Source organism: Carcharhinus amblyrhynchos, chromosome 11, assembly GCF_965287045.1.
Source record: "Carcharhinus amblyrhynchos chromosome 11, sCarAmb.v2.hapA, whole genome shotgun sequence".
Classification (NCBI taxonomy): domain Eukaryota; kingdom Metazoa; phylum Chordata; class Chondrichthyes; order Carcharhiniformes; family Carcharhinidae; genus Carcharhinus; species Carcharhinus amblyrhynchos.
The window spans coordinates 46,253,733-46,279,197 of NC_137334.1; the positions used below are offsets into that span (position 1 = coordinate 46,253,733).

At 42.0% G+C, this 25,465-nt stretch overlaps 1 protein-coding gene across 3 annotated transcripts in view; it reads right to left on the minus strand.

The window, feature by feature from the left end:
* LOC145350097 (integrin alpha-6-like) overlaps positions 1-25,150 on the minus strand; it is an 86,603-nt gene extending 61,453 nt beyond the window's left edge. For 2 of the 3 annotated variants that reach the window (XM_080198995.1, XM_080198996.1), the window contains exons 1-2: positions 24,805-25,150; positions 3,721-3,848 (exon numbers count right to left, since the gene is read on the minus strand). In XM_080198995.1, the coding sequence (XP_080055121.1) occupies positions 3,721-3,848; positions 24,805-24,980 (304 nt within the window). In that variant the 5' untranslated portion in view covers positions 24,981-25,150. Of the gene's footprint in view, positions 1-3,720; positions 3,849-23,728; positions 23,783-24,804 lie in introns of those variants that run through there. The other variant, XM_080198997.1, reaches the window with a different exon arrangement.
* Positions 25,151-25,465: the final 315 nt, after the last annotated feature.

Here is a 25,465-nt window from a genome sequence, read left to right on the forward strand (position 1 = left end):
AAGTATTTTAAATTAGCTGCAGTTAAAATTTATGTCCCAGTTTAACTAAAAAGAAAATTTGCGAACATACACTAGTTAGCTTTCTAACAAACGTTATACAAAAAAAAAAGTGCAAAACAACATTGAAACAAAATACATATTAGATCAGACTTGTCCAACATCCAGCCAGGAAGCCCCTCACAACGTGGCCCCCTGGAGGTAGTTCTCACCCACGTTCATCACTGATAGCAGAAAACGTGGGAGGGGAAAAGGCTTTGTAATTTGAGGAGCAGCAACACTGGCAGCAGTGAGTGGGCACTGGGGACAGAGTGAGAAAGAATGGCTCAGTGCCAGGAGACAGTGTGTGCTGGGTGTGGACGTCAGGGGTGTGTGCGCGAGTGCAAGCAGCCGCAAGGGAGAGCATGAGTGAGCGTGGACACACACACACGGGGCGGTGAGGTTGAGCGATATGAACCAAACAGCCTCAGTCCCCCTCACACTCTAATGGTGATCTCTATTAATTACTCTACACTCCTCAATCAATTTATTGCATTGATATGGCTTTGTTTTTGCTCAGCAAGTTGGTTCTTTGCTTTGGACCTCAACTTTATTTCTGAAATTCACCTTTAATGTTGTGCCAAAACCTATCTTTCTGAAATTTGCTCATCGGCCCTGGAGTGAGATGAAAATAGAAATTTGTGAACTCAAGTGAACAAGTTGGACAAACTTCAACAAGGTACCTGGGTCAGCAACCAGGTACTCTGGGGACCACAAATACTGGGCGACTTGGAGCTCATGCCTGTTTAGGAACTTGCCTGATTTTCCTCCATTCATTTAAATAGAAAGGGTACCAAGCAGTGCTCTGGTCCTCACAGCTCGCTGATATTTATTACTCTTAGGTGACCCAGTGCGTCCAGGTAAAATTCTAATATTCACAGCTTGATTTGTTCCACTGTTTAGTTTTGAACATAGCTGACGATTATTCAAACTTGAAACACCAGAAGCAGAATGCAGCTGGGCTGAGGCAGTTAAACTCCTCAAAGTGCCCAAGAATGTGACAGTAATTGCTGTCCAGTGCTTTGAACCACACAAACACACTGAAAAGAGAAGCATAGGAACTTTAAAGGCAGCTTTTAATGATTTTCAGTACTGAATTCCAAGATTTTATTTGGCTGTTAAATCAGTAAAAACTCACTTCTCCCGAATTGAAAAAACTCCCAAAATTTTCCATTTCCTTTGAGACAAACCAAAAAAAACCCATGTTCCACCCATTATAAAAGATAAAAGAGGTGATCTTACCAGCTCATCCAGCCTGTCAGTGTGGTGAGTCGGTAAGATCACAAGGGAGTTAAAAAAAACTGTCTTCGCGCCTGGTTTCTTGCCCCTCGATGCTACTGGCACTGTAAAGCCAATGTGATCAGCCTTGCACCCAGGAAGAGCACAAGGCTGATTAATAATACTTAAATAAGAATTTAAATATTATAATGAGCCTGGGACGCAATCGTCCGGCCTCGCTGGAGATCTTCACCAGTGAGGATCCCCAGCAACGGGGATCAAACATGATGGCATCACCAGTGAGAGTGGAGCCCATGGAGGCTCCCCTGGGCAATGCCAGCCTTGGACCCTGGCACTGCCCACCAGGCAAGGGGAAATCCCAAGGTACTCAGCCTAAGTGCAGGGGCGAAGGGGAGACAGTAGAGAATAATGGGATGGCGATCAGCCATGAGGTCAGTGATTGGGAAGGGAGAGCAGTCAGCTTCCCAGTGAGAACAGGCTCTGTCCACTCCTCCTAATGGCGTGAATCACACTTTGCCTCTTTTTATTGCATTAAGTGGCATAAGATACCATTGGAGAACTCACCCAAAAATGGGTGCAATTCTCTCCCATTTTCACACTCATTCGGCACTTAGAATTGTTTTGGTAAGCTCGCCCCTCAAACTTTATTTGGAATTGCATCATAAGAACATAAGAAATAGGAGCAGGAGTAGGCCATCTAGCCCTTCGAGCCTGCCCCGCCATTCAATAAGATCATGGCTGATCTGTCGTGGCTCAGTTCCACTTTCCCGCCCTCTCCCCATAACCCTTAATCCCCTCTCTTATCAAGAACCCATCAACCCGCTTCTTAAAAATATTTAGCGAGGCAGCCTCCACCACTTCAACGGGCAGAGAATTCCAGAGATTCACCACCCTTTGAGTGAAGAAGTTCCTCCTCAACTCTGTTCTAAACCGCCTCCCCTTTATCTTGATGCTGTGCCCCCTAGTCCTACTGTCTTTTTTGAGCGGGAAGAGTCTCTCCACCTCTATCCTATCCATCCCATTCATCATCTTATACGTCTCAATGAGATCTCCCCTCATTCTTCTAAACTCTAACGAGTACAAGCCTAGTTTATTCAGCCTCTCCTCATAGCTCAACCCCCTCAACTCCGGTATCAGCCTAGTAAACCTCCTCTGCACTCCCTCCAAGGCCAAAATATCCTTGTGCAGGTGTGGCGCCCAAAACTGCACACAGTACTCCAGCTGCGGCCTCACCAATGCCCTATACAGCTGCAGCAAGACCTCCCTACTTTTATATTCAATCCCCCTCGCTATGAAGGCCAGCATCCCATTCGCCTTCCTGACCACCTGCTGCACCTACAAGCTGGGTTTTTGCGACTCATGCACAAGGACCCCGAGGTCCCTCTGCACCGTCGCCTGCTGCAGTTTTTCGCCACGTAAGTAATAATCCTTCCTACCATTCTTCCTACCAAAGTGGACCACCTCGCACTTGCCAACATTAAATTCCATTTGCCATTTCCTGGCCCATTCGCCCAGCCTATCTAGATCCTTCTGCAGACTCTCCACACCCTCTGCACAATTTGCCTTTCCCCCAATCTTGGTGTCATCAGCAAATTTCGACACCCTACACTCGGTTCCCTCCTCCAGATCATCTATATAAATGGTAAATAGCTGAGGTCCCAGCACCGACCCCTGGGGCACCCCACTAGTCACCATCCGCCAATCCGAATAGCACCCATTGACCCCCACTCTCTGCCTCCTATTTGACAACCAATCCTCTATCCACGCTAACACCCTACCCCCAACTCCATGTCCCCTGACCTTCTGCAATAACCTCTTGTGAGGTACCTTGTCAAACGCCTTCTGAAAATCCAGAAAGACTACATCCACCGGCTCTCCTCTATCCACTGCCCTAGACACATCCTCATAGAACTCCAGTAAATTTGTCAGACACGACTTCCCTTTAATGAAACCGTGTTGCGTCTGCCCTATCAAGCAATTCCCTTCAAGGTGCCTCGCAATTTCCTCCTTAATGACGGATTCTAACATTTGCACAAATTGAACTCATAACCCCCAATCAATGGAGTAATATAAAGTTCTGAAGATTCAGAAGCATTTTAAAAAGGTCCCTTTAAGTCATAACAGTCACAGTCATTTCCAAAGACAAAGTTGTTCAGCAGTGGGCAATTTTGATTTTGTCCACTATTGAAGCATGGAAAGGGACTATGAGTAGCTGTATAGTTTTTTAATGCTTGGATCGTAAAGGAAGGGCAATTGGTTGTTCATTTACGTACGGAGTTTGTTGCAATTCAGGGGAAATTATGAAATGCTTTTCAGGACTCCTAGAAGTTTAAAAAAAAAATTAGGCTTACAAACCAGCAGCATTTTCTACAAGGCATTTTCATTGCGACTGTCTGTACCATTGGTCATCTTACCTTGATAGCAATTTAGCAATACATTACTCACCATTATCATCAAAAATGGCACGCTTGCAGTCATCCTCATAGGGTGTGATTGGGCATTTGTACAATCCTCCTGTTATGGCAGCTTTTTGATTTGGAAGTCCTTTAGCTTTTGGAGCACCAACTAATAACCTGTTTAGAAGACATTTTTTTTAAATTAGAAGTGAACGAATACAACAGGTTATCTCAAGTAAGCCAACACACGTAGGACAAGCCAAGGCAGAGAACCTTGCTTGGAATAAAATAAAAATAGTTTTGTGCCTTCAGGTCTGATGAGAGATCAGAGCTTGGAATAGTTACATCCTGGAGGGATATTCCCCAGGTGCCTAGCTCTGATCATGAATCACAATATCCCAAAGAATCTGGCATCGGCACAAAAATGGGTTTTGCACCAAACCAGTAGTGATACTCCTGGCCCATTCTGCCGACTCCAATCAAGTTCCCCCTGATAAATATTCAAACTGGCTAGTTGACATATGATTAGCAATCTTAAAGTCCGATTCAAATAGATTCCCAATGGGATCTGCAGCAAGTCTGCTTTTGTACAGGTCCTCCCTTCAAGCCATGCGCCTCGACAGTGCCAACAGTGCACTATCCCCTGAAACCCTGGCACTGACCCCGGCTGGTGTCATAGACCCTGAGGGGGCTCAAGGCGGTAGGTTCAGTGGCTATTTGCCTCTACTGCTGCCAGGCTGCAGAGGGCAGGTCCCGCAAGGATCCTGAGGGTTAGGCGGACTCAGGCTAGGAGCAAGGGGTTGACCTCACCGCCACCCTCTACTAGGATGGGGGTGTTGTGGTTGGACTTTCCCTTCTCAAGCACCCTATTGCTCCTGACCGCAATACTGACAAACTATAAGCCTGATTGGTAGATTGTGGATTCACTTCCTCTTTTGCAAACCATTTCAAAGACAGAGGGAATCAGAGTGGGAGTCAGATCACCTTCATGCCTGCCTGTGAGGGGCGGGGGGGTGGTCTTCTTTGGTGAAGGGATGACGGTGCTCACCTGATCAGTGTTAGGGCGAGCGTTTCATTTTTTTGGCCCCTTTTGAGGTCAAACCAAATAAACAAACTCGTTAAATCAGGACAAAAGGCCAAAAACCCCAAGTTTTTCAGCAATATGTAGTTAAGTTATTAAGCAAATCTGCACTACAAACAATGTCCAAAGTGTGTTCCGTTACACCTCTGCAAACAATTAAAGCTTATTCAGCAATCAGCTTGCAGTTAGTTCCACTTGTGACGAGCAGAGGATCTGGAATGATATAGCAGGGTGTGCTGAGCTCCTTTTTTAAGTGAAGGGATTTGGTCAAACGCTGGCATTTTTAAAATACCGCCCCTGGAGAGGGAGCATGCAGTGTCCACGGGTGCAGTTGATGCCTCCCGCGCCCATTAGGCGCCGCAAGGGTTGGAGTGCATTATTGACCCTAGTAATCACATTTAACAGCTCAAATAAAATCAAAGTACAAAGGAAACTTGAAAACATCAAAATTAAAATGTGATTACTAGGGTCAATAATGCACTCCAACCCTTGCGGCGCCTAATGGGCACGGGAGGCATCAACTGCACCCGTGGACACTGCATGCTCCCTCTCCAGGGGCGGTATTTTAAAAATGCCAGCGTTTGACCAAATCCCTTCACTTAAAAAAGGAGCTCAGCACACCCTGCTATATCATTCCAGATCCTCTGCTCGTCACAAGTGGAACTAACTGCAAGCTGATTGCTGAATAAGCTTTAATTGTTTGCAGAGCTGTAACGGAACACACTTTGGACATTGTTTGTAGTGCAGATTTGCTTAATAACTTAACTACATATTGCTGAAAAACTTGGGGTTTTTGGCAACGGGAATTAAATTTGTTATAAAACAATTGAAGCATGCAGGTCAGGAATGGCAAGTTATTTGCTAAGAGATCATTTTAATTTGCATCACCGATTCTCAGAAGTCTATTTCTTAGGAGACAGCTCAAATAAGTGTTACCCTATTTCAACAATGTGACATCTAGTTGGCTGATGCCCTATTCAGCATGGTTATTATGTTCATGATGTGGGTATGCCGGCGTTGGACTGGCATAAACACAGTAAAAAGTCTGACAACACCAGGTTTTAGTCCAACTGATTTATTTGATAATAGATTCACAAGATTTCGGGGTTAGTCCCTTCATCAGGTGAATGGAGAGTTCTGGCCTCAGATAGACCATATAAAGCACAGACAGTTTAGAGATTACTGTAAAGAGCAACAAGGGATATTCCATTCCACATTCTCCAATGCAAGGTAGGTTATTGCAATGCCTCTTCTTTGGACTTCACCCTAGACTACTGTGCTTCTCCCACTTTATCACCACCAAATTTGTGCATCACTTTTTAAAATGGAATACTGTCACCCTTTTAAACTTCTATTGCATTATAGATTTTTTTAAATTGGCAACTTTTATAATGATGTTACATAACAAAATATTTGTTTACTGATGTGCTACCACAATGATATATATAAAAATTCCACTTGTGAGAACTTATATTTAGATTATTGAAAACCAGATGCTAAAGTTGCAATGAATATGAAATTGAACATTGAGCAAATGCAAAGGGAGGAAAAAGACATTCTGGCTGAAACACTTGTGCCTGGTCAGTTTCTAAGCCAGATTCTTCAAATGCCAGCATCAGCAAGATATCAACATTTTACAAGAATGCCTTCCCTTCCCTTCCCCTTTATCCTTACAAGAACACAATTACTTGCTTTCATTTCATAAAATTAAGTATGGTGTCAAACAGCAGTGGCCACAGGGCATTATTAAACGTGCATGACATTTCTAAAACCATCAGTCATGAACTTGAACAAAGGATAAAAGATTGATGAGAAGCTGGAAAACTTCTGTAAAGGAGAAGCACAAAAGAACCTTTCAGCAGCTAAAAACATGAAGGTTAGCAAAACTGCACAACAAAAGCAAGGCAAATAAAAGCTTCCCAACTTCAATTCAAACTTCTCTTTTAAATGCATTTCTACTTCCCTCCCAGTGTGGTTTTATAATAGTCATGAATCAGTTTTAGAATGCAAAAGAACCACATTAAAAAAGTCATCGATGCACCATACATTACTAAGACACTGACACTTGCGCTTTAAGTCTATTACAAGACCAGAATATATTTATATATAGAATAGAACAAAAGACTACAAGGCTCAAATGGCTTTCTGGCCATCTGGACAGTGTGGTCTGTGGAAGTTCATTTTACAGGGGTTTGCCTGGAAGCTTCTGGAACTGGCTTCATGAAGGACACTAGCACCTGTTCAATGGCCCTCCCATTGATTGCAGAAAAGGCACTGCTGATGTAATTTCTCTTGCTCTCTTATGTGTCACTGTTAAGGGAAGCAAGTCCTTAATGGCAAGCTGTGAAGATGGAAAAGACTGCAACTTCTGACCACCAATTGGTCAAAATTGTGTGGACAATGAAGGCACCCCAAAGCCCCACGTTAAATCAAGTGACGTGCAAGCTTCTACCAGAGTGCATTCGCCAAATCACGTAGTAATGGAAAATTGGCCACAAGGATAGAGCTGTGAACCTGGGAGTCCCTGGTCAAGAATTGGTACAGAGGAAATACATATATTAATATCTATGTTGGAACAGAGGTGTCTTTGGGCATTTTTGATTGAGTAGTCCTCTTCAGGACACCCTCTGCATACTGTGCTAGAGTACGTGAGGTAGGTCATTACAGTGTCTCTTTCTTGGGCTTGACCTTGACTACTGTACTTCTCCCATTTTATCATCCTCAGAATTCACAATTAAGAAATCCCACTTCCCTTCTACATCTCATTCTTCTTCATCTTGTGACACCTCTTGGACATGGAACAGAGGCGACAAGAATGGGAAAGCATTAAACAATACTCCTTATAATTCAAGAAACAGAAAAGGAGATGTGTGGTCTCTCATGGGGATGTCACGATTGCATTGATGTCCAGTCACCACTAACCCTCCAATTTTGTAATCTTCAAGAAGAAGAGCCTCCCATCAGTCTCGGTCCTGCTCCTCACTGCCGATGCCATTTTTAAAGTCAGGCTGCCCCTTCTGCAAGCCAACTTTTTAATGGGTGCCTGCAACAAGCTTAAACGAATTAGATGAAGACTTCTGCTAAGAGGAAATGATTAACCCACACTAAGGTTTCAATTTTGGTGTCCCCCTTAGTAGCTGATTGTTAACTCTGAAATAACCTAGCAAGTCACTCAGTTCAAGGGCAATAATGGATGGGCAAAAATTGTTGTTCTTGCCAGTGACACTCACATCCCATGAAATAATTACCAGCTTGCCTATGTCACCACAGCACAAGAAATGTTTTTGAGGCTTCCTCCTGCCTGTCTCTTTCTTTTGGTCCATTGAAAAGGAATTCCAGGCTGTGATAGTTGTAATGATTGGTGACCAGCAGGTTAACAACTATTTATTAACTAACTCAAACTATGGACAGAGTGTTTCAACATGCATCTTCTCTATTCAGCTCTGGGATTGATTTTGATAAGTGTATTCAGGAGGAATTTCTCATTCAGTATGTGGATAGCCCGACTAGAGAGGGGGCAAAACCGACCTCCACTTGGGAAATAAGAAAGGGCAGGTGACAGAAGTGTTAGTGTGGGGTCACTTTGGGACCAGTAATCATAATTCCATTTGTTTTAAGATAGCTATGGAGAATGATAGGCCTGGCCTAAAAGTTAAAATTCTAAATTGGGGCAAGGCCAATTCTGATGGTATCAGGCAGGAACTTTCAACAGTTAATTGGGGGAGTCTGTGAGAAGGCAAAGGGACACCTGGTAAGTGGGAGGCTTTCGAAAGTGTGTTAACTAGGGTTCACAGTAAGCAAGTTCCTCTTAAAGTGAAGGGTAAGGCTGGTAGAAGTCGGGAACACTGGATGAGTTCGGATATTGAGGCCCTGCTCAAAAAGGAGGAAGGACATGACATGCATAGGCAGCTGTGATCAAGTGAATCCTTTGAAGGGTATAGGGGCTGTAGGAGTAGAGTTAACAGAGAAATCAGGAGGGCAAAAATGGGACACGAGATTGCCTTATCTGCCAAAACAAAGGAGAATCCGAAGAGCTTCTACAAATGCATAAAGGTCAAGAGACTAACTAGAGAGAGAGAGAGAGAGAGAGAGAGAGAGAGAGAGAGAGAGAGTAAGGCCTCTTAAGGATCAACAAGGTCATTTATGTGTGGATCCACAAGAAATGGGCGAGATCCTAAAATGAATATTTCTCCTCAGTATTTACTGTTGAGAAAAGCATGGATGTTAGGAAACTTGGGGAAATAAATAGTAATGTCTTGAGGGATGTACATATTACAGAGAACAAGGTGCTGAATTCAATGTTCTGACCAATGAAACCAAGCATGCTGAATGCCTTCTTCACCACTCTGCCCACCTATGATTCCACCTTCAAGGAGCTATGAACCTGTACCCCTAGATCTCTTTGTTCTGTAACTCTTCCCAGTTCCCTACCATTAAATGAGTAAGTCTTATCCTGGTTTGATCTTCCAAAATGCATCACCTCGCTTTTATCTAAATTAAACTTCATCTGCCATTCACCAGTCCACTGGACCAATTGATCAAGATCTCACTGCAATCCTAGATAACCTTCTTCACTATCCACTATGCCACCAACCTTGCGAACAACATCTCATCTATCTCTGCCAGGCACCCTGCAACCCTTTGGTCTGAACAAGTCACCTGCAAACTTACTAACCACGCCTCCTAAATTCTCATCCAAATCATTAAATGACAAATAATAGTGGACCCAGCACTGATGCCCAAGGCGCACGACTGGTCACAGGCCTCCAATTTGAAAAGCAACCCTCTGTCTTCTGCCATCAAGCCAATTTTGTATCCATTTGGCTACCTCACCCTGGGTCCTGTGAGATTTAACCTTATGCAACAATCTACCATGTGGTACCCTGGTCACTGAATGGTGCAAGTTCCTGTATCCCAACCTGCAGCCAGACAATGGGACAAGGACAGTATGGACAGTGGTCAAAGATTACTATTGCCCTTCACAGGACCCTTGCAGGTAGGAGCAGGCAACATCATGGTGCACCAGCTATCACTGATTCAGGTGACAGAGGAACAATGTAGCAGGGAGGAGACAAACACTACCCCCTTTAACCTTATTGCCCCAACCCCCCTCTCCTCCCCCATTTAATGCCGGAGAGTAGAGGCAGACTTGATGGGCCAAATGGCACTATAAGTATTCTATGATTCCTGCCTCTGTAATCTCCTCCAGACCCTGATAGCCTCATTGCACAGCCACCAAACGTGAAGTGACTAACAATCAGCTGCCTAAATCCTAAACTCTGGAATTCCCTTCAGTATTGTTCCAGTTCTGTACCTTGCTTTCCTCCTTTTAAGATGCCCCTTAAAATACACCTTATTCTAGGTTTTGACCATCTAACCTAATATCATCTTATGTAACTCAGTATTTATTTTATAATGCTCCTCTGAAATGTCTTGGGACATTTTATCTTTTATGAATATTTGAAGTAAATCCAATCTCACTGAAGCTGCCTGCCACATATGCTCACAATTGCCAAACCTTTTTGAGAATACATACCTCTTACTATCTAATCTAGCAGTTGGATTTCAAGGTTTGGACCTGCATTCCATGGTCCTCCCTAATCTATCAAACTCAAATAGCTGATTCTCGAACTGCATCTAACGCTTTCCTTATTTTAAAGGATCTCAAATCAGTTCGCCTTGAGGTCTATACTTAATATCGTCAGGTCTCTTAAACTTTTGACCCTTTTCCAAGGCCATGATAAACCCAGATCATGAGGGGACAAAACTGAACACAAGCCTCGTACAGATAAAATTACTTCAAAAATAATCAAAGCAAAATACTGTGGATGCTGGAAATCTGAAATAAAAACTGTCTGCTGGTCTGAATCTTGTTTTTCAGTTGTTTGCTCCTGATAGGGCTATTTATTATTTGATCATTCACTCACGTTAGTAAGATGTCTTTGTTTCTTTGCTACAGCTATTTCAACCCCCTTTGCCTTTTGTCCCTTGACATCATTGTCATTTAACCTCTTCTATTCTCTACCCTATGCCAGACTGCCCCTTTTGTTCTTCCTCTCCTCCCCCATTTAATGGCATAAAACCCATCACATTTCTACCGAGTTTCAGTTTTGAAGGAATTACATTTGACTCAAAACATTAACTCTGATTTTCTCTCCACAGATGCTGCCAGACCTGTTGCGTATTTCCAGCACTTTGTTTCAATTATACTGCTTCACTTGTCAGGCTCCTGGTGACACTTTCTACAGTAAAAAGTCTGACAACACCAGGTTTTAGTCCAACCGATTTATTTGATAATAGACTCACAAGCTTTCGGGGATAGTCCCTTCGTCAGGTGAATGGAGGGTTCTGGCCTCAGACAGAGCATATAAAGCACAGAATTGCCTGTGCTTTATATGCTCTGTCTGAGGCCAGAACCCTCCATTCACCTGACGAAGGTACTATCCCCGAAAGCTTGTGAGTCTATTATCAAATAAATCGGTTGGACTAAAACCTGGTGTTGTCAGACTTTTTACTGTGTTTATGCCAGTCCAACGCCGGCATACCCACATCATGACACTTTCTATAACACAGATTGCTTTTACAGTAGCTTTGCAGCATTATGGGCCTCCATTGGCAAGTGTGCTTAAAACATCAGGTCCTTTTCCCAATCTGCATGGTGCCTAAACAACTAAACTGACTGTTCTTTGATCATTTCTAGCTGATGATCAACTCACTAGAATCATAGATTCCTACAGTGCAGAAGGAGACCATTCAGCCTATCTAATCTGCTCCGATCACCACCCCACATACTTGCCCTGCTAATCCCCCTGGACTCTAGGATTAATCTAGCATGGCCTATCAACCTAACCCACACATCTTTGGATTGTGGGAGGAAACCAGAGCACCCGGAAGAAACTCACAAATTGGGGAAGAACGTACAAACTCCACACAGACAGTGACCCGAAGCCGGAACTGAACCCAGGTACCTGGAGCTGTGAGGCAGCAGTGCTAACCATTGTGCCAGTGCGCCGGGGACAGCAGGATAAACGGATGTCAGAGGCAGGTTCTTTACCCAGAGGGTGGTGAGGGATTGGAATGCCCTGCCTGCTGCAGTTGTAAATGCGCCTACTTTGGGGGCGTTTAAGAGATCCGTGGATAGGTTTATGGATGGAAAGGGATTGGTTTAGGTTAGAGGGTCATTGCTTTTTAATTGGTCGGCGCCACATCGTGGGCCGAAGGGCCTGTTCCGCGCTGTAATGTTCTATGTTTACAACTGTGCTGTCTGAACACTTTCTTCTCCCCAAGAGGAACCATCAGATGACGAATCCTAGTTGCTTCATGAAGGCATGGAAAAGTTAGGTTACGGTGCACAAAGAGGCCATTTAGCCCATTGCGTCTGTATTGGCCAAAAGGTCAAACAGATGTAAACTCTATCTCTCTCTCTAGAGATGATGTCAGACCTGCTAATTTTTTTCAGCATTTTCCATTTTTCTTGCATTTGTGCACCATAACCTAACCTTTCTATTCCTCCATGAAGCAACTAGTATTTTTAAAACTCAGCAAAACCTTTGCTTTAGCACTGCAACCATTATCTCAAGTGATAGCTCGTGTGGATCTGTGTATCATGGAATCACTACAGGGCACAAGGAGGCCATTTGGCCCATTGAGTCTGCACCAACTCTCCAACAGAGCATCTTACTCAGGTCTTAATGCCGCAACTCCACGTATTAACCTCATCAGTCCCCCTAACTTACATGCCTCAGAACACTACGGGGCAATTTAGCATGGCCAATTCACGTAACCTGCACATCTTTGGACTTTGGGAGGAAACCCACACAGACACAGGAAGAACATGCAAACACCATACAGTCACCCAAGATGGAAATCAAACCCAGGTTCCTTTTGTTGTGATTCAGCAGTGCTATTATTACATTTCAACCAACTTCTAAGAAGTGTCAAGAGTTCTTGTCAAAGTCAACCACTAATTTGCTATGCTGGATCAAAGGCAATTGATATTGTCTATGGGGTACAGGAAGAGCGTCTGGGAGACAGGATCACAAAGTCGTTGAGGCAGCTGCCTTGAAAGCAACACAGACCTAATCATCCAACTGCTGAGTTTACAGAAGTGAAAAGCTTAATGATTCATGAAGCCTTTTGACTTATTGGCAGGAGCTCCAATAGTTATATTGGTTCAGTCAATCCTACACTGTACCCGGGGGGAAGCCACAATCTGTACAAACCCTCAGATTCTGGTCTGTAGGTTTCCAGGTGACTGGTTTTAGCAAACAGAGCATCAGCCACCTTAATATAAAAGGCAAAATACTGCAGGTGCTGGAATCTGAAACAAAAACAGAAAATGCTGGAGAAATTCAGCAGGTCTGACAGCATCTGTAGAGACACAATCGAGCCAACATTTTGAATCTGGATGACCCTTTGCCAGGGCATCAGCTATCTTTATGGTGGCATGGACAATGAAGTGATTCATTGTAATGGATATTCCTTGTTGTGGCCTGAATTCAGACAGAGACCAAAAAAAGTGTTCTTGTTAATTTCACAGGCAAAGCAGCACCTCTAAAATGGAAACAATTTTCTTTCTTTTTCAAATTGCTGATTTACCGATTACCATTTCATTACCTTGACTTGATAAATAATTACATTAATGTCTGAATTTGGACCTCCACGTCCATCTGCAGGTCAACGAAGGGCATTGTTAACATCAACATGTGAGAATTCAGGCTGTGGTAACAATCCCCTCAATGATTAAAAACAAGTTTCATTTAACTTTATCAGTCTGCTCAGTCTTAATCCAATAAAGTTTAGCTCAATTGAGGTTTACCAGAATTTTTTTTTGGTGATTACAAATACAGTCTACAATTTTTCTCCTTGAGTGCAATTTTAATATATTCACAAACCAATGTCTATTCCTAGTCAGTAGTGTGGTTCTCACAGAAGACATCCTGTACTGATGCCTGCCTTGCAATTATTGAACTTCCCTGTAGTCAAATTTTCTGAAGCAGCTTCAGCATACTTGCTGCAATAGATGAACATCTTAGAGCCTTACATTTAAAAACACCTGAAATTCATTGCTTCTGAAGCAGCCACTAGTTTTAAAACTTTAACCTTAGCATATCTGCTTGTTTCAATCAGTAACCAGTGACTCCTATTGGAGATACACATTTAATACAAAGTTACTGTACACAGATATGCCATTTGATCCGACTAGCCCTTTTGACACTTACTCTCCAAATCACGTTTATCTGTTTATTACCATATTCTTCAACTCCTTTCCTTCATCATTTATCCAATTTAACCTTGAACGTTGACAGTTCCTTCCTCAATCACTAACACTAGAAGCGAATTTCACAGTCTCAACTGTGCAGAAGTTCCTGTTGCCCTCTGTTCTAAAATTACTTACCTGTAATCCTGTATTTATGGCCCATCATTCTTAAATCCTCAAGTTATTACAAACTGACAGTTTTGTTGGGACCTCAATACTGCATGCACTACTCCATCTAAGGTTTTAAGTTTTTAATGTAGGTGTGATATTATTGTTTGACTTTTGTAACATACCCTGGAGATAAAAAGACAGAATTCTGTTTTTTTTAATAACAGCCTTATTCATTTATGGCCTTGTACCCACAATCACTGCTCAATATCGCCAATTTCTATTCAAAGTATAATTACCACGATCTTTCCCTCCCCCCCAAACTGCATTATCTAAAGAATTCACTTTTAATTGGATGTCTGCACAGCTGTGCACCCACAAATTGTTGTATGTGTAATCAATTGAAGCTTTAGAATCTGGGTCACCACAGTTTTTATCTATGGTATTAATGCAGCAATAGCTATGGCATTAATGTGTTATCAGAAACTTATGTCACCATCAACTGTCGGCTCTACTATTAATGCATCATTAGGGACTTGTGTTCGGTAACATTAATTTAAATTTTGTTTTAAGAAAAATTGTTTCACGTTGTGAAGGACGAAGTCCTCAAGATTGAATGTTCTGTGGATGAAGTAAACTTGGATTTTTGGAAGGCCTTTAGTCCCCCACAGGAGGCTGATCAGCAAAATTAAAGCACTTGGGACAGAAGGTAATATGTTGGCATGGATTAATGATACAGGGTGTAAGAATAAATGGGTCATGCACATGTTGGCAGGCTATAACCAGTGGGGTACTACAAGGATCAGCACTTGGGCCAAAGCCGTTCACAACATATAATCAGTCATTTGGATGTTGGGACCAAATGTAATATTTTTGAAGTTCATGGATGACACAAGGCTAAGTGTAATGTGTGTTGTGAGCAGGATGCAATGTGGCTACAAGAAATTTGGACAGACTTAGTGAGTGGGCAAGAACATGGCAGATTCATAAACTGAACAAATGTGCAAATGGTAAGAGATTAGACAGTGCAGATGTACAATGGGACTGGGTCCTCATCAATAAATTACTGAAAGCTAACATGCAGATACAGCAAACAATCAGAAAAACTAATTGTATGTTAACCTTTATTGCAAGACGGTTTGAGTACAGGAGTAGCAAAGTCCTGCTTCAATTGTATAGAACCTTGGTTAGACATCTGGGAGTACAGTGAAGTTTTAATCCCCCCTACTTTAGGAAAGATATTATTGCCATAGAGGCAGTGCAATAAAGGTTCACCAGAATGGTTCCTGGGATAGCACAACAGTCCTTTGAAGAGAGATTAGGGAAACTGGGCCTGTATGCTCAAAAATTTCAAACAATGAGGTGTGATCTCATCAAAAACTACAAAAAAAAGATTAGACAGAGTAGATGCAGGTAAGATGCTCCGCTTGGTTGGGGAGTCCAAAACCATGGGACATAGTTTTAAAATAAAGGAGAAGTCACCTAGGACCAAAATGAGGAGAAATTGTTTTATTCAGGACTGTGAGCCTTTGTAATTTTCCATCTCAGATGGTTCTGGAAATTCAGTCATCACATATATTTAAAGCAGAGATTGAAAGAATACAAAATACCAATGACATAAAGGAATTTGGGGATAATGTGGGAAAAAGATATTGAAGTGGATGATTCAATATGATCATATTGAATGGAGGAGCAGGTTCAATGGCCTACTTCTGTTCCTGTGGCCTAATGGAGTTAAAGTGCTTTTGCAATTTATTGCAAGCTGGTGCACTGTTTTTTTTACTCCACACAGTTTACTACAGTACGAGTAGTACAGTTTACAATTTATTAGAAAAAAGTTATGCTTATCATTCTTCTATGCAGATAAACTAATGAATACAAAGAAGAATATGCTATTGGTATCCATCTGTACTCTTAGTGTTGCCTTAACAGATCACATCTAACCTCCAATGCACCTCCCCCCACCCCAGACTAAACCAAACCCGTTTCTTCACACCACTAACCACGACAAGTTAATTTATTCACAGTTCAGCAACAGTTGTCTCATGCCCTTGCTTTGTGCAAGACAACAATTCAATATAAAATTGTGGCCTAAGTCAGAATAAAAGAGGAACCAAGTGATAGTTTATCATAAACATCCAGCTGCTTGAAGTTTCCTTACTGTGTTGTAAAAAGACAGCATCTTCCAGATTAAGGAAAAAAAACCTGCTATGTGACCTTGTGTTCCTTTAAATTTTTTACTTTCAGGGAGAATAACCCTTAGACAATTGCATAACCGAAAGCACAGACCATGCAATTGTCACTTATTGAAAACTATTAAAATAAGAATGGCAAATTTTTTTATACATTCATGTCTTCTCTTAGACGAGGTGAAAAGCAGCAACTACATTTTTAAAGACAACTACAATTCAAGGGAGTTTTACAATTCCTAGCTGACTGATTTACAGTTCCATCTTGTGTGGCTAGTTCACTGCAATCTGGAGTAAATAACATTGTCATTTTGTAGTTACAGTGAAAGAGGTTGATACGTATTGCAATGGCAATTCAAGAAGAATTTTAAATTATCACATTCAGTGTTGAATAATTTCAGCACTGAAAAGATAAACATTTCAATTAGTCAGTAATACACAAACTCATTGCTATACCAATTTACTTTTAAAACAGAATGTGCAGATAATTTACATCAACCAACTTCATAGAGACTATGCCAAAAATTATAATTTAAACTGGCTCTTCAAGGACAAGTACAAATCCAAATCCAAGCTTTCACTAATTACAAGAATGGTTAGAATCACAATATCTTCATTGGAAGACATATGTACACGTCACAATTATAGAGAATTGTCAAACGCAGAAGGGTGAATTGTTGTCTTGAACAATGAAGAATTCCAACACTCCAGTACGCACAGTACCAGACTATAAATGTAAGAAATTGGGAGGAAAAAAAAAATCAGCCATTTGGCTCCTTGAGTCTGCTCAATGTGTTATGGCCAATCTGGTTGTAGCTCTGCTGATTGGCCCCCTTAACTCTCAACTCTCTTGTTGATCAAAAATCTGACTACCTCAGTCTTAATATATTCAATGACATCCACTGATCTCCGAGTTAAAGAATTCCAAAGACTGGCAACTGTTTTAGAGAAGAAATTCTTCTCCATCTGGTCTTAAATGGGAAATTCCTCATTTTGAAACTATCCCCCCTCCCCCCCACCCGCTAGTTTGAATTCCCCAACAAAGGAAACATCCTCTCAGCAAACCCAGAGAATTGTCTGTGTTTCAATAAGGTCACCTTTTGTTCTTCTAAACGCCAATAAGTTTCGGCCCAATCTGCTCAACCTCTCTCATAAGACAATGCCTCCATCACAGGAATCAACTTAAGTGAATATTCTCATAATTGTGTCCAAGAACATCTTCCCTTAAATAAAGGCACCAAAACTGCACATACTCCAGCAACGGTCTCATCAATGCCCTAAAACAGAAAGGATTCCCTATTTTAGTACTTCATCCACTTTGCAGCAAAAGGCCAACATTTACCTTCCTAATGATTTGTTTAACCTGCATCCTGACATTTCATGATTCATAAGGTTCATGGTGGGAGATATAGGAGGGATGACCGAGGAAGGTTCTTTACTCAGAGAATGGTTGGGATGTGGAATGTACTGCCTGCTGTGATAGTGGAGTTGGACACTTCAGAAACATTCAGTTATTGGATAGGCACATGGAGCACACCAGAATGACAGGGAATGGGATAGCATGATCTTGGGTTCAGACATAGCACAGTACAGGCCCTTTGGCCCTCAATGTTGCGCCGAGATATGTTTTATGTACAAGGATACCCAAAACCCTCTACATTGCAGCATTCTGCAGTCTCTGCTTAAATATTTTTTGTTCCTCCTGCCAAAATGGAGAAACTCATTTTCTCACAATATATTCCATCTGCCAGGTTTTTGACAGTCATTCAGTGGTTAGCACTGTTGCCTCAGTGCCAGGGACCTGGGTTCAATTCCAGCCTTGGATGACTGTCTGCGTGGAATATGCATATTCTCCCCGTGCCTGCTTGAGTTTCCTCCGAATACTCCAGCGTCCTCCTACAGTCCCAAAATACATGGATTAGGTGTCAGGGGGATTAACAGGGTAAATATGTGGGTTTATGAGGATAGGGAGTGGGATTGTTGTCTGTAGGTTCAACGGGTGGAATAGCCTCTTTCTGTACTGTAGGAAGTCTATTCTATGATCGAACCTCTGTGTCGTTGCAGACTTTATTTGTGTCCTCCTCAACGTTTGTATTCATATGTCCCAAGTTTCCGAACATTGAGTTTGCATGGATTTCAAACAATAGCAGGATCAAGTTCAGCTGCGGCTATCTGAATGAGGAACCTTTTGCTGCTCATAGGCCAGTAACCTGCAGTGGAGTAGCAGTTGAGTCAGTCTGCCACTTCACTCCCTACCTTAAAATAAAACCTCTTCTAATTCACCAGACTGGGTGAGATGACTCTAGCAGGTTCCACTGGCCTACCATGAAGTCCAGGAGAGTTGGAGATAAGTTAGCCATGTCTCCTTTTTTTAACAGCACTAGCTGCCATAAACCGGGTAAGTTTAAAAGGTCCAGCCACTTTGACAAGCCAAGAAAAAGGTAAGTGGGCGGATGGGGATCAGTTTTTCTGGGTAAATACCGTTATATGAGGGTTACAGCCGTCCAAAATGTGGGATTTAAAATTGTATCAGATGGTTCCCAATGCTGCGGAATTGCCCAAAGTTTTATCCTTCGGGGCAGCTGGCATGCAATCCTCACTGGTACGACGAGGACGAGGACCCCAAACACTACCCTGAAGATCAGATATTATGGGCTAGTAAGTAAGCTTGTAGAAAGAAGGGCAGCAGACACTTACAAAACTTCAGGAGAGAAAATAGTGAATTGGAAAAATAAGCAGTAAATCAAAATCATTTCTATCTCAGAGATTGTGGATGAAGTGCTTTATTCTTCCTAAAACAAATTCTACCTACAGATATATTCATCAGCTGCATGCCCTGGAACTCTAATGGAGAGGACAGGAAAATAATAAAAAAAGGACACTTTCTGTAAAAAGAGTGGGAAGTCACATGCCTAGTCCAAACTCAAACCAATTGCCTACAGCATGTAGAATTATGTCCCCTGCAGGCAAAGCAGAAAAAATATTCTGTTATAAACTTATTCCTGGATTAGAGCATTCAAGTTCTGTCAATGCAAATATTATTTCCTGCTCTTGGAAACCATACTGTTGCATCAAATATATAATTTCTAAAAGTTCCCCCAGGTCTAAAATTAATTTGGTCTATGTTTACGTATTCTTGCAGCACAGTGAAGTTTTCACAAATTCAGCAGAACGTACTGATTACCCTGAAGTTATACAATGGCCAATTTTGAGAGGCGAGACAAGTCTGACACAGATGACCATACATAAGCTGGTTCCATGGTCAGTGCTCTGTACTGCAACATTTCAAGTAGCTTCGCATGTTTCAATAAAACTTTCACGACCATTCATGGGCTTATCACCATTATCATCTGTTGTATAAAAGGAAAGTGAATATTGTGTAAAAGGAGGAGGGGTGATAGCCAAGTAAGCCCACACTTGAACGTGTTATAATGTAATCAATGGTAGCATGGTGCGAGGGCAGCTGACCAGCAACGTAACCAATGGCAAAATGTTGTGGTCTAACTAGAAAGCAATGGGGATTATGGGGAACATCTGTAGCCCCTAATAAAGTTTATTTATCAAACCTTTATTTTGTGAAGTTAGTCCTTTTATTTCTTGCTGCTGCAGTATTCTTGCTGCCAGATAAGCAAGTGCAACCAGTGAGGAAAATAATTTCAATAAGTCTATTATAAGCTGGATTTGAGGACCAAATGAAAAGTATCCAATGATTTTGTCAACTTACAGTAACTTAAGAGTTATGTCTTCATTCACAGAAAGCAAAACACAAATACAACTTACTACTACAGACATGAAGGAGTTAACTTTTTTCTAATTCAAATGTTTGCTCAGTAGCAATTACTTTTCTTTCCTTAAGCAGGTAGAGACTAACCACAATACGGGCAGCAGCTGGCTCCGTCTACTTCATTTACAGTTTGCCTACTAGGTCTTGTACTTTTTTTCCAGCAAAAGTTTCAACTTGTTTTGTTTAGCCACCCAGTTCATTTATCAAGTGCTGCCTTTTCTAAGGAAGGCCCATTGGAAACCTCAAGATGTTGATTTTACTGCTTACTTTTAGACAAAATTCCTCAGGGAAAAGAAAGAATCACTAATACAACCTGAACAACAAAATGTCCAATGGCAAGTGATTCAGTTTGTCCACAGCTGTCTAAATGCATGAACCTGGCAAAGATCTTCTTCAGAAGATTTATTTACTGTACAATTTATACTGTTATTAACATAATACTTTGCCTGAGTGTATTCTTTCAACAAGTGTGTTAAACAAGGAGAACATACCTAATGCCTAGCATTTTACTAAAGTCAAGTGTTGCAATCATCAACTGCTGTTTCAAGGTTTGATTAATGAAATGTTTGTTATTTACTTATGAACTCAGCAGTTCAGATCTATAAAAGTCACATGTACTTTTTTATATCAACACACATGATACGCACCTTTATCTGTTCATTATAAATTATATAGCTGTGTTTGCAAAATAACTTTAGGAAATAAAAGATATGGCCAACATAGGCAGATGGCACATGCGCAGCAATTTCATATCATTTTTGGAAAAAAGCAGCATCTGTCTCTGGCTGCCAAAACTTCACCAATGGTAATTTGTTCAACACAGTGCTGCTCACTATACTACATAGTGCTGCTGCCAATATGGAGCATCCATAAAGAAGGGCATAGCAGAAAGCTTTTGTGAAGATATGTTTGTGTCAGCTTTTACATTTAGCCTAAAAATTTCACTTAAAATTTTAAACATAAACCAACACAAACAGAAAATGGTACCCACCTACAACAATCCAGAGCAAAGTTTATTCAATCCTAAACAAGTGCGTGAATTAAACAGTTAATGACAATCCATCAGTAATGCATATGCCCTACGCAAAGAAAAATCTCTAGGAATGCGACAGATTACATTTCAGAAGCGTAGCGTCAGCATTGTGCTTACAAGAATAACAGTTCATTCAACATGCACAATTGGAATTTTGTAACCAGCAATTTTACAGTTGGCTAGTTATGAAAGTTAATTGCTCAGCCAACTAGTCTCTCCGCTATTAGAGCGATGGTAAACTTTTGAGATCTGTGAGGGGGGAAAACTATGATCTGACATTTAAGTTGCTGTTCGTGGGTAAGCATCGTTAAGCTACGCACATGAATCAAGAATACTGCTCTGCCCAACTTAAAATTTAATAAAGCCAATCAGGAAATCCTGATCTTCCAGCAAAAGATTCGTTGGGAATCAAAAGTGCATGAATGGAGGGGGTGGGGAGGGTTTGGAATTCAAATTCACTCAAAGAATCTTGCAGGACTACTTTCGCAAAGCACAGGAATTAAACATTAATATCAGAGATGGGCTACGTACAAAAATCAATTCATCACTTTTGATAAATCAAATACAGTCTGACCAACTTTACCAAAGCAAATGTTCAATAACAAGGAGACAATTCAACTTTCAATTCAGCCTAGAAAATATTCTGTCTTCATATGCAGGAAATTACTCCATGGTCATTTAGTGGACATTGCTGAAGCATCATTATTTCTAAAAATATTATATCTGGGGGTAAATGGTGACACAACTGGTAGTCCAGAGGTTCAGGCTAATGCTCTGGAAACACAGGTTCAAATCCTACTAGGCAACTGGTGGAATTTAAATTCAATTAATAAATCTGAAATATAAAGCTAGTCTCAGTAATGGTGACCATGAAACTTCCATTGTTATAAAAACCCATCTGGTTTCACAAATGCCCTTTAGGAAAAGAAATCTGCCATTCTTATCCAGTCTGGCCTATGTGACTCCAGACTCTTAGCAACATGACTGACTTTTAACTACCCTGTGGCTTGCTAAGCCATTTCACTCAGTTCAAGGGCACACTGATCCAAGACCCCTCTGGTCAGTCAAAGGCATCACTTTGACACCAACCACAATACTCAAAATCTCTGTAGCATTTTCATACTTCTGCAGTCCATTTCCATGGTTCCAGTTCTAACTATCCCCAAGTCAAGAATTTTTTTTTTTGTTCATTCAAGGGACATGAGCATTGTTGGCTGGCCAGCACTTATTGCCCATCCCTAGTTGGAAGGCAGTTGAGAGCCAATCACACTGTTGTGATGCTGGAGTCACATGCAGGCCAGACTGAGGTAAGGACAGCAGATTTCCTTCCCTAAAAAGGACATTAGTGAACCAGATGGTTTTTTCCGACAATCAACAATTGGTCATTAGAAGATTCTTAATTCCAGTTTTTTTTTAAATGTAATTCGAATTCCACCGTTTACAGTGGTGGGATTCACACCTTGGTCCCTAGACCATTAGGTGAATTTCTGGAAATTACCATCTAGTGATATACCAGGAGGCCACCATCTTCCCATAATTCTTCATACTTCATATCTCACTCACCTTAGAAATGGCAAGTTCCTTATCTCAGCCCCTCCTTTATTTATCTAATTTATCCTTGGCGATTTCAACTGTAAGCATAAATTTTCAAATGCTGTCTAAGTTTAACAATTTCTTCTCTTCCATCAATGGTTGCTAGGCTGTTTGACATCAAGCCATAAGTGACAAACAGTTAAGTCAGAACAACTAAACATTTATATTCCAACCAAATTCTATTTTCTTTCCAACTACTCAGGGTATCTCAAGAATATGAATAAATACAAAGATGCATATTTAAAGGGTGGCACAGTAGTTAGCACTGCTGCCTCACAGTGCCAGGTACTTGCGCTTGATTCCTAGCTTGGGTCACCATCTTGTGGAGTTTGCACATTCTCCTTGCGTCTGCATGGGTTTCCTCTGGGTACTCTGGTTTTCTCCCACAGTCCAAATAAGTGTGGGTGAGTATGATCAGCTATGCTAAACTGCCACTTAGTGTCAGGGGAATTAGCAGAGCAAATACATGGGGATAGGGGCTGGGTGAGATTCTGGTCAGTGCAGACTCGATGGGCCAAATGGTCTCCTTTTGCACTGCAGGTGTTCTATGATTGAGCCTTTTTGCTTACTCCAATAGAGGCAGGCACGCCACAACTGAAACCTAATAATTAACGTTCTCCCAGAACTTCAATATTCCTCACACCTGAAACCTTATATACATCAGTCATTCAGACTCCGTGTTGCATTGTATTCCCTCTAATCTATCTTAGCTTGCAGAGTCTTCAGGCGTCAACTCGAGACTGCTCTCTCCGAACCCCTTCACTCATAGCCTTGTTAACTCCTGGCCCATTTTCAAAATCCCCTTTTAAGATGTTCATTTTTGACCCTCATGTACGGTCACCTCCTCTAATTCTTCCACTACAGCTTGCAGTCTGTTTCTACCTTTGAATCCACTCCAACCACATCACAAACTCGCTGACGCCTATGTATGCATATGCTTCCACATGATCAATGACAAAAACGAAACAATATTCAAATGAATTTAAAAAGAAAATCAGATAGTCAGGTACTTATTGTGAAATGAAGAACACTGCTCATGGCACTGAGAAATCAGTGAATTCAGAGGAAAGACAAAAAGCATTCAGCAGTTTCTCCAAGAAGAAACTCCTTGGCCGCCCCCACGTGTAGCCCCCAGTGAATGCGGCTCCGGGATGGCTGTGCACTCGCCACAAGCAGCACGACACCATAGCAACCAGACACAGTCACCACCCAATGGCAGCTTCAACCCTCCCCCTCCCCAAACTTTGTCTATTATACTGCAGCAGGTTGAAGAAATAGACCCTCAACACACAGTCCTCACACTGAGCATCGGTATGACTGGAGAGAATGCAAGCAATGTACTTCCTTTTTTAAAAAAAAATGCCACATTTGCTGAGAGAGGCTGGCTGGGTTAAAGGCCAGCCGTTGAATGGTAAGAAAGGTTTCGGGTGAAGGCTCTGACCCTTTTTCACTTGGAGACAATTGGGATCAGCTCAGGCTACAATGTAACTCTGTAACAATGTAACTCTGGCAGATCAGGTTCCTCCTGGAGCCGGCAACACTCAACACTGCCCTGAATACTAATCAGCATTATTTACCCCCTCACCCCCAACTTGGGGAGGGGGGGGGGGGGTGAACTGCCCTCCTGCTGCCCCCGTCTCCTTTCTAATCCAAATGATCCCGGAGGGTAGCCCTGTTTGAAATAAGGTTTGCAACTAATACTGACAAAAATAAAATGTCTGACATAAATCATTGGGAAATCACAGAACAATAAAGTTTTTATTCTCTCTCTGTCCTGGCAGCGTCTCCATGGGTTTCAGCCCCCGAGTGTGGGGGGCAAGGAGAGGCGGACATGACCTTTGGACGGCAGCTGGTGAAGTTCACACCGAGCAAGGTAGAGCAGCCCCGCGGACAGAAACTTGTTGCTTCACTGAGTTGGTGAACACTTCACTAAAGTTTTTTTTAAAAAAAGTTCCTTCAAACTGTTAAACTGGAGTGTGCAGCAATCCCGGATTAAAACAACACACACCGGGATACATTCTCCCTCCACTCCTCCCACAGTTTGACAGTACCGTCTTCTTCATCCCAAACATATACAGACACTTACATTATTTCATTCGTTGGCTTTAGCTGCTTATGCATAGCGAGGGAAAAACCAAACAAACTGGACGGCTCTCCGGTTTTCTTAATGAAATGTTCGGTGTCCAAGTTAAAAGCTAAAGTCCATTTCTTGAGGGAAAACAAAGACAGGTAGATAAGAAGCCACTGCTCCGGGGTCGCCATATCGGAAATGCCTCCTGATCTCTCGGGAAAGTGCTGATGTTATGTCTCCGCTCTGCCTGTGATTCTGAGTAACCGCCTTGTGTTGAAAATGAGATTATGAAGTGACGGTGACGCCTCGCCTCGCCTCGCCCCACCCCACCAACAATTCGCCGCAAGTAACCTGACCCTAGCCCGGAGCCTTCTCTCTCTACCCCACCCCAGTCCTAGCTCGAGCTCTCCCATCTACTGCAGACGCTGCTCAAACTTGTCCCCCTTCAGCAAAAAAAAGCCTCTCAAAGCTTTACTGTACAGGTATTTCAATCAGCAGCCTAGTCAGTCAGCTGATCATACAGCACGTACATTGCAGGCTCTAAACTTACCAATACTTACAGTATATGAAGAGGGCGGATAATGGAACAGATGTGCCGGAGAAGATAAGAAAATGCAAGACTTGCATTTGTTTAGCGCCTTTCGCAACCTCGAATTTACAGCTACTTTGAAGGGTA